The sequence below is a fragment of the Aphis gossypii genome, chromosome 2 (genome assembly GCF_020184175.1).
Source record: "Aphis gossypii isolate Hap1 chromosome 2, ASM2018417v2, whole genome shotgun sequence".
Lineage (NCBI taxonomy): Eukaryota > Metazoa > Arthropoda > Insecta > Hemiptera > Aphididae > Aphis > Aphis gossypii.
Genome location: NC_065531.1, coordinates 56547987 through 56559193, shown reverse-complemented (window position 1 = coordinate 56559193; position 11207 = coordinate 56547987). Strand labels below are relative to the sequence as shown.

The 11207-nt window shown below is 25.4% G+C and overlaps 1 protein-coding gene across 1 annotated transcript; it reads left to right on the top strand.

Annotated features, from left to right (window-relative positions):
• The first annotated feature begins 4577 nt into the window (after positions 1-4577).
• LOC114121885 (another transcription unit protein) lies at positions 4578-7783 on the top strand. Its single transcript, XM_027984382.2, has 7 exons — positions 4578-4872; positions 5011-5679; positions 5751-6141; positions 6595-6757; positions 6938-7153; positions 7316-7505; positions 7584-7783. The coding sequence occupies exons 1-7, from the start codon at positions 4845-4847 to the stop codon at positions 7691-7693; spliced, it is 1767 nt and encodes a 588-aa protein (XP_027840183.2). The 5' UTR covers positions 4578-4844; the 3' UTR covers positions 7694-7783.
• The last annotated feature ends 3424 nt before the right edge of the window (positions 7784-11207 follow it).

Here is an 11207-nt window from a genome sequence, read left to right as displayed (position 1 = left end):
AAAGAATAAAATATTTTAAAGTAGGTACATAAATAGTTGTTTAAAAAATTAGATAAATACCTAGGTGCCTGTATAAATTATAAATTATTTGTGTATAAACCGTATTTATACAAGGTACAACACTAAAATTTAACAACAAAATAATTTTAATATATTAAAAGTTTAAAAAATGGTTTGTAAAGAAAAAATGTTATCAAAACTTCAATAACAAAAAAGATAAATTAGTATGCACTGCTGTATATACCTGTACAGAAGATGTTGCGTGGGTCACATGTAATGAATATGTTAAATTTAAATTCAATGATAAATAATACACTAAAAATGAACTGTCACTCTATTATTATACTAATCTAACCTAACCGAGCCGCTAGGTTGATTTAATTTTCTCTAAAAACATCACATTTATTATATATGATTAATATTTAATTATTATAATTGTATATATTATATACTTTATACTGTATTATTTATAATTTATATTATTGTTATTAACTTTTGAGCTAATACCAACACCTTACCATAAATCGTTACACCTTGCCGGTTTGTGGTATAAATAGGTAATATACATACCTAAAAATAAATTAATACTGAAAATGCCATTGAGTGTAGTAAAAATCATAATATACACAAAAGTTTTTAAGTCCACACGTATAATATATCGTTATTTTTCGTTAAAATATGTTATTTCGTTTATATTTAAACTTCAAATATCACAATAACACCAAATTTACGTTCACTAATGAACAAAATAATAATTAATAAGATCGTTAATATATTATAATATTTATATTTAATAGAAGATTCATTTGTATATTATATACATGAATATTTTCGTAGTCGATGCATCCACCTGCATGCGCTATTAATACTACCTATGTAGGTGTTATATGTATAGATGTATATGAATACATATCAAGAAATATTTGAAACATCGTATACACTATGAATTGTAAATACAACACCGAGAATGTAAAAATATATTAAATTAATAAAATATATACCTATTATAATATTAGCTTGATTAGAAGTGTATTACTTTAATTTTTTTTTTTAATTATCAATTATCATTCATTTTTCTTACTAAGTAAAACCTGAAGATATAATAAACAAACTAAATAAAAATTCAAGCAGACATAAAATAATTTAATATACATTATATATATTTTTCTTAATAAGAATTAGGGTTGGGATTTTAATGTCTTAAAAATCTCAAAAAATGCACTATAAAAATGTATTTAAATTATACTTATTATAGCTTAAAAATTGGGAAAAAAATTTAATTTTAATTTTTATGTTTATAGTATTGTTTCTATAGTATTTGTTATTTATTTAGTTCTGAACGTACTAATAATTGATTACTAATTCAGTAATTCTTATCGAAGTCTAGCTATGATAAAATTCTTATCGATAATAACTTGTGCTGTATAGTTTGCAGTTTAGCATTTTGCCGAAAGTCTCTTGTTAATCCCAAAAATTTTTGTTTATTTTATCAATTAATGAATAAATTGTGATAAATGCTCTAAAAACTAAGATAATGCACTAAAATCCTCAAGAAATGCATTTTAAGTTAATTTTATCAAGAAATGCAAAAAAAACACTTTCAATCAATATCACTCAGAACACATCTTATACTTACGGTCTACGGAACAACGTTTTAAAACACCAGAAAAAAAATGCCTTTGCATCAAAATCCCAGCCCTAATCATAATGAATCAATTTTAAATTTTAAAAACAATATTTATATTAGTATAAAATAATATGGTTCAATATAAAAAAAAAGCATGGACAAGTGAGTACCGCTCTATTGTACATTAGGTGCTGTGTGAATCACTATTATACATGGTAGCATAGAATTAAGTTGGGGAATTTGCCCCCCCCCCGGTTTTTCAAAAATATTTTTTAAATTGAATGTTTTAAGATAAATTAATATTTACCATATAAAAAATCGTAACATTGCCCCCTCCTAGAAAAATTTCTGCGGGCGCCTATGCATGGTAGGTAGTGTTAATTTTGAATCCAATAATAAGTATTATTGTATATACCTACGAAAAACGATTCTGAACGGAGATGATTTATCAGCCTAGGATTGTAGGATATAATTTATAAAATATATTATATTTTAAATTGGGTAATGAAAAATGTGGTTTATGTTTTAATGACCTGAATACCCAAAAATTAAATCATGTACAGAAAATACCAATTTAAACATAAAACAACTGATGTATGTTTCAAGTTTCTACGACTAGTAATTTTTAAGTATGGAAAAAATCTAAAATTATTTAATAGAAAATCGTTATTTTACGAGTGAATTTTGGATTTCGTAAAAATTTAAACTTAAGATAAATTTTTATAATTATTTTAAGCCAAACTTTTGAAAAATCTTGTATTACATTTTCAAGTCTTAGCTACTTATACAAAATTTTGTATACATTTTTACGAGCATTTTTATAACTACAAATATATTTGCAAATATTCATGATTTTGACGAACTTTGTCAATATTTGAATTTTGAACTTCAAACGCTAATAAAAAAAAATTGTGCCTATATGTATATAGGTATGTATTCTTATAATTTTTGAATCACTGTTATACTAACTTATAACTTATAAGAAACCTTATATTAAATTTTCAAATTTTTTGGCCATCCAAATTTTTTTATTAACACTTCGAAAAAAAAATACTTAGAAAAAACGAAAATATCACTTATCTATAAATAGCTCAAAAAAAGCCAAAATATTTTGAAAATTTAACTGTGTAAACGCTAATACCTATTAATTTAAACATTTGGTGAAAAATTCAAGTATTTACAGTGATTCGTTAAGTAACTGATTTTGCTTAAAAATTCCCGTTTAACCGTCACTTTTTTTTTGTTTTCCCGATTCTTTTGAAAACTGTTGGAAAATTTTTACTTTTGTCCCGTATAATGCACCAAGGATATTCATTTTTCCATCGGAAACCACCCCTAAAGTTTAAAATTGAAGCATTATTTCGACAAGTTATGTTGTACACAGAAACAAAAACAAAAAAAAAAAACACATCATTGTAAAATCAATACTAATAATTCATCGTTTAAAGATTTGAAGTAACGAGTGTATGATGTTATAAATGTTTTCATTTGTGACTTTTATTTTTGATTAGTTGACTAATACTCCAATAATATAAATATTACTTTTTTAAATAATTATGTATTATAAGTATAAGTAACCTAAATAATAATAATTAATTTTGCTACCAACATCATTCATTCTGCATTAGTTCAATACATATCAATTTAAAATTTTAAACACGCATTGATAGACTAATAAGTAATAGGAGTGAAAATGTATGTTTATTTTCGATAAACTTATACATTTTATATTTTTATCAAATTAAGTTGGTAAATGTTAAAAATACTTTAAATACTGGTGTTAACACTGTTGTGAATTATTCCAAATAATATTTTTTGAATATCGGCATATATATATGTACAAATGTACAATATACTATTATCGAACCAAATTATCAAAATATTCAATAATTCAAAACAAATTCTATGTTAAATAGAAAGTTTTGCAGTAATTGCTTTTTAAAAATATTAAAATATTGTGAGCTAAGTACGTATGCATTTAGTTCAAAATAATAAGTAAAGTATAGTCACTATGATCAAGTGGCTACTGGTTATATATTTAGATTAGATTCTAGAATACTAGATCAATATCATCGGATATAAAAATATGATATTAAAATTTATTATTTAATAACTTATTAAGTATTAACATACAAAAATTAGGCAGGTTATAAAATCATATAAATGATTTATGATAAACGAAATCCTTACTATATCAATGTATTACTATTACTATGGTAGGTAATTATGTTTGCATTACATAATAGGTATTAATAGTTTTGATAATTTCAAATGTTCAACTTACATAAAAAATATGTTATTAATAAAATAAGAATATCTTAACTTAAATAGGTAATAATTTAATTTAATTACTTATATCTACATAATTTCACAACCATATTATTATTAAAATTTAAAAGGTATTTATCTAATTAATTTTTTTTCTTTTGTATAGTAGGTATAACCTAACCTAACCTTGCTTTATTATTTATTCGTATTTAAATTTAAGAACTGTGTAAATAAATAAGTATAAAATTAAGTTCACTATTTATTTTCAATGTTTTCATGTTATTAATTTCAAAATAATAATTATCATAACTTTATGAGTAGGTATTTAATTATTCATTAATTCATTACTTACCTATTTCGTTCTAAATGCTATTATTTGTTATATAAGATTTTTAAATAATTTTAAAAAGTATTTTACTGGAAGCATAGACTACTTGAAATAAAATAATAATTATTGGGATTTTGTGTATTTTTTGTATTGCACACAACACGATATAAAACACGGTATTAGTGGTCTTACCTATTACTATTATTCAAACTCTTTTCTTAGAAGATAGAGAGAAACTATACTCGTTTGTGACATCCTCACGTTCGAGAAACCTGGTCACCAGACGAACAATGAGCGTCTTATCAGCTGCTGTCCGGCGTTATGCGTGATAATGATAATTAATATAAATAATGATAAGTGTGAAGCGTCAAGTAAATACATTAAACAAAATAATATGATTATAACGTATTGTGACTTGTGACTAGTTGTGAGTTGTGACTTGTGTTTCATGTCATGCAAGTCGCTCTGACGCTCTCAAACTTTTCTAAAAAATGTTTTGATTTTACGTGACTATTTTTGTTTGTTCCGGAACAAGAAACTGTTGATCAGTCGAGTGTTTGAAGCTACCATTCCTCTATAATTTGTAGTTACTAGTTTTTTGAGTTCCTGAAACCGGACAAAATGGTTAACTTCGACGAACGTAATAACGGTAAGATAAACTTTTAATTACAATATTTTAGGCAAATGCTACTAGTATAATATTTGTAATCATTAATCAAACCCATTGTGGCTTGTATCACGATGATTGTGTGTATTAATTGTTTTGTGTTCGATTTTGATTTTTCAGATGCCAGTGATTCAGAGTCTGTATCCAGTTCATCATCAGCAAACAGTAGTAACCAATCATCGAAATCTGCTTCTCCGGCTCGAGCTAATTCTCCGTCGGGATCAGAACCAGCTTCACCAGCTTCTCCAGTATCTCCTATATCACCAGTTTCTCCTGCATCACCTGCTTCTGCTGCATCAAGATCTCGTTCTAGGAGTGTATCTGGTTCAGGGCGATCAGCATCTCCATCTAAAAGCCCTTCTAAATCCCCAGCTGGATCTCGTTCCCCATCACCAGGTAGTAGGGCTTCTAGTGCGGCATCAGCTGCATCTGCAGCATCAGGCCGTTCAGCTACTCCTGCTGGCTCAGTAACATCTAATCAGTCAGTGGCAAGTGCCAAAAGTGACTCATCTCGTGCAAGCCGTTCTACCAACCGTAGTAGAGCTTCATCTAAAAGTAACAAATCAAAATCAAGTTCTGCGAGTCCAAAGAGTGTTGCATCGAAAAAATCACACTCTTCATCCCCAGAAATAAAAAAAAGTCAGCAAGGTGATTCTGATGATAGTGATGGTTCTATGATTGGTAGGAAAAAACGACAACCAATGAGAAAAAATTCTAGCGTATCTGGCAATGAATCATCTGATAAAGAAGAAACAACAAAAAAAAGTGGCTCAGAAGCTTCAGAAAAATGTAAGTTTAAATTAGTTAATAAATTCAATACATTTTTTGTTACTTATTGTTTTTTGTGTAACCTTTTATAGCCCCTAAAAAAAATGACCTATTCGGTGAAGCTGATGATATTAGTTCTGATGACGACCAACCCAAGACACCCAGACCAATGAGTGATGATGACATCGATCGGGATAAAAGTGATAAAAGTGATAATGATGACAATAAAAGTGACCGCGGTGGAGATGATGATGGTGATAATGATAATGATAAGACAGAAGAAAAAGAAAAAGAAGTTGAAGAACCAATTCCAGAAAGACGGATAGCTGTTGAGATACCAAAAATATCTGTAGACCTTGGAAGTGATTTACATTTTGTAAAATTACCCAACTTTTTATCTGTTGAAACTAGACCATATGATAGAGAAACATATGAAGATGAAATTGATGAAGAAGAAACTTTAGACGAAGAAGGTCGAGCAAGGTATGTAGATAAAAACATCTTTATTCTTATTATTTTACTATTGTATGATACAATTGAATGGGTTATTTACTACATTAAGTACATAATAAAATTGATGGTAGTTATATTGCAATTTGAATTTTTTTTTAAAATTCATAAAAAAAAACTAATTATTTATAAACTGGTTACTTTACTTAAAAGTATTTAGTGAATAAGTGAATGTGATAATAACACTATTATTACTTTTTATTATGTACATACTTATTATTATGGAAAATATAAAATTCTTTTTTTCCGGCTAATGACTATTGTTGAAGCCGAAATAAAAAAATCTATTCCAGTAGCAATTTGTAGGCAATATAACACTCAAGTATATCAAATTTCAGGTTAGGTTAGTGTATTAGGTTAATCAAACCATTGAATGTTTTAATATATAATTTGTTTGTAAAAACTATTTTAGTATATTTTTTTTAGAGTAAAATTGAAGGTAGAGAATACTATAAGATGGCGTGAAGTTTTTGACAACGATGGAAATGTAGTAAAAGAAAGCAATACTAGAGTAATTAAATGGTCTGATGGTAGTATGTCATTGCATTTGGGTTCAGAAATTTTTGACGTTTACAAACAGCCTTTGGTGGTAATTTTTTTAATTTAATTATATAATTATTTTATTTAAAAAAAATAGTTACTTAAATTTAACTTTACATTATTATTTTATTATGTATATTATGTCATATGTAATGTGCATATTAAAAAATATATATTCTTTGAATATGATGTTATATATTATTGATTAATAGTGAAATAATATTTGTAGGGTGACCATAATCATTTATTTATTCGCCAAGGAACTGGTTTACAAGGTCAAGCAGTATTTCGTACAAAATTGTCATTCAGACCTCACTCAACAGAATCATTCACCCATCGTAAAATTACTTTGTCTTTGGCTGATAGATCACAAAAATCTTCTGGCATTAAAGTATTGTCTCAAGTTGGAGCTGATCCTGATGCTAATAGATACGAAAAAATTAAAGTTAGCATCATTTAATATTTATGTTAATTAATTTACTTTTATAAAAAAATATGAACACATTAATATGTATGTTGTTTTTCTTTAATTTTGTTTTTCAACAACTAAATTACTATTAATATTAAAGTAGTAGAAAATAATTTATCTTTTTAATTCCTATTATAGAGAGAAGAAGAAAAGTTACGTCAATCAATGCGTAAAGAAACAAAAGTAAAAAGAGCTAGAGAACGTGGAGCAAATAGTAATCTCAGTTCCTCATATTTAGAACCTGAAAGGGAAGATGGATCTGATGATGAAAATGCCATATCCCTGTCTGCTATCAAAAACAAATTCAACAAAAAATCTGTTTCTAAAAGTGAGTTTTCTCGCTAATGACTGAATTTATATTGTTTTATTTTTTATATATTATTAATACATTTTTGTTTCTTTACAGTTGACAAAAGTAATATATATTCGTCTGAAGACGACAGTTCAGACATGGATACCAAAAAGAAAAGACAATCCAAAATAGTGTCGGATTCTGAAGAAGACGATGATTTATAATTTTTATAAAATAATTTATTTTCTTTTATTTTTTGACTGTTAAACATACTGATTGATATGTGTAAACAATAAATATAATGTATAAAGTTATTACAAGTTCATCATATTTTATATGGTAGTGAAATCAGAAATAAGTTTTTATTGATTTTTCTTACAACAATACTCAGAATTAGCACACATATTTAAACACCAATTTTATTATTTAAATTATTCAAACTTTAAAATATGTAGGAAAAAATATCTGTTAATAATAATAAGTTTATTTTGCCAATATACAATTTATAGTTTAACAAAAACACAAAGTACATAAGAAAAGTAGTAATTTATAACAAAGTAAAATAGTACGATATAATAACAATTAAGGTTAAATTATATTGGCTCACTTCTAAAAATCTAAAAGCTTGAGCTAAGATTGCTAAGATGTGATAGTTTCTATTTAACATTATAATATGTAAACAAAATGACTTAGAATTTTATAACAACACATAAGCTAATTAAATAAGAAAAATAAAAATAAATAAAGAAAAGGAAGGATTTATAAATCATAATTAAGTGTTACATTATCAAACTGATAAAGCTTAATATATAATTGTCATGAGTTAAAATTATTAAAGTTAAAAAGATTTAATAAATTTAATTTAAGACATGACAATGTATATTTGTATATAGACTCTGAAAGATTACAGTCTTATAAAATTTAATATTAATATAAATTAATATTAGAATGACAGTTATTTCTAGTATTATAATTATGCTCTATGGTATTCAAGCAATGTCTGCATTTATATTAATAGGTATATTTAAAGGAGTCAAATAATTTGTGTAGGTACTATCCTAAAAAGGCAATTCATAGTAAACTAAAGATTGAACTAGCAACATAAGTATAATTCTCAGATGTTTAATATCAAAAACATATTTTAAAGTTATAAAATAATTTCCTAATTGTACTTACCAATTTATCTACATGATAATTCCATTTTAGTTTTCATCAAATATCAACCACAAAATTTTAATATGATTTACTCTTTGAATATGTTGTCATTTACAGGATACAATTTTATTTTTACAATTTAAAAAATGTGGACATGTGAAAAGATCATGTGCGGTTTTGAAATTAGATCTGAGATTAAATAATATATTATAATCAGACTTTTTTAGGTAAAATTCTAAAAAAAATATTTTTATATCAACTCTGAAAGTCTGAACACTATCTAATGAAAGACTAACCTCATCAAATATGACTTCAATACTTTTATTATTAAAAAACATAGCAATATCATCAGCAAAACTATAAATATAGCCTTTTATAGAAACATTAAGAAGACTATTAACATAAATATTGCCTATTGGTTGTTGAGCCTAAAGATGATAAAGGGCCAAAGACAGAACCTTGTGGAACACCAATCGAAATATTATTTACATTACTACATTCACCATAATAAGATAATAATATGTGTTAATGTTTACTATAGGTACTTCTTTACAAAAAAAAGGCACCAACGAGTGACTGATTTTCATCATCCAACAATACGCTTCTTCCTGATACTTACAGTACAGGAAATGATCAGTGGCAGGCGAAAATAAGATCTGGTTTCTTTTCTTTTGGAATGAGTATAGTTAGTTATGCCCTTATGCTGAATTATATTATGTATGAAAAATTGATTTATTTAGTTGAATAAACTTTATGTACCACTATATCACAGGTCACTAAAACATGTTTATGGGACATTATTAGCTTACCATTTATTTATTAAATGTTTGATGATTACAACCTGACATTCATATTGTAGTCAGTTTAATTATTTAAATATTTTATATTATAACTAACATAATGAATAATCAAATATTTAAATAGTACTTGAATTATAGGCGAGCGTTCTTTTTTAAAAAATATTTCAGCATAGGTATCTCTTGTGATTATACCTTTATCAAAACAACATTTAAACTTTCAAGTAGTAACTAGTAAGTACACACATTTTTAGTACACTTTTGCATTTCCTATCAAAATTATTTCCCAATTTAAATACTGTATTAAAATAAAAAGTAATATAATCAAATCATGTAGGTACATCTGAATAGTAATAATAGTAGTAGACACTAGCAGTAGTAGTTTTTTATTCATTTGTTATTTTAAAAGGTATCTATTTTAATAATTTAAAATCTTAGAATTTAAGAATTATTGTTATAATGTTATCTAACATACCAATCAATTATGGTTTAGATAGTTTAAATTATCTACATAATGTCTTATAAATTATAATTACTATTTTTTTCTTAATGTAATAGACTTTCCTTCATTTTTATATATGTAATTTAAATTTTAATTGATTCCAATTACAACTTTTTTAACCTTTTTAATTTACTATCATTCTTATAAAAATAAAGTAGAAAAAAATTAATAATATGTTAATATTATGACATTATGTTCATATTGTTCAATTACAACATAATGTATTGTTTGGTATTATACTTCTATTGTAAATTTACTTACAACTAATAACCTCACCAATAGTACCTATTACTTATACTGTTACTGTAAGTATTTGCGAAGTATGAATATCATAATATTACAAATAATTTCTTAGTACATAGTTATGTAGATATTTAATTTAAAATTTGAAGTACCTATCCAATAAATAATTCTAGAAATTATTTTAGTATTTTTATTCATTTCAAATTATTAGTGTTGAAATATCTAGGTATCTACTATTGTCTATTAGTACCTATTTATTGTTATTATTTGGCTATTTCATATTTGCCTACGATTAATTTCAACAATTCCATAATACATTTTATAAAACTATAAGTCAGTAAATACAGTGAGTGTAACTACATATGTATAATATATTATAAGGAGTCCCCGGGCCTATTCATCAGAAGATAATTTTGAAAAGTGAAATTTAGACAATTAATGATGATGATATAATAAGTATATGTACCCGATACCTATATTATATAACGTTAAATAATGTTTAGATAAAGAAGAATGATTATTGGATTCTATTAATTAAGTAAATAATGGTTATATTATTACAAATTGACACTAGGTAGGTAGGTACATTACAAGTCAATAGTTCAGTTGTTTAGAATAAATCGTCGAAAAATTAATTACTTAAGCACGGATTATATGTGTATTATTATGCATTTAATAATTACTTATGAGTTATACATCAAACATTGTTTCCATAGTCGTTCATAATACATTTTTTTATAGGATAATAATAATAGGTGCCTAACCTATTAGGTAGCAGTGTGGAACTCACAAGAGTGTTAAAATTAAATATACTAAATTGGTAGGTAGGTATTACATTTTGGTGGAAGTAAGTTTCTACACGATAAAAAAAAAGGTAAATGTGTAGTGTGTTAGTTCGGTAACACTCGAAAATGGTTTTAAGTTTGGAATTTAAAAAACTTAGCTAGTGAGTAATGAATATTAAACGATGGACTTGTACAAAAAAAATATGTTCAGCTTATTTAAAAACCAACGAAAAGAATCATTACATAGAACAATTAT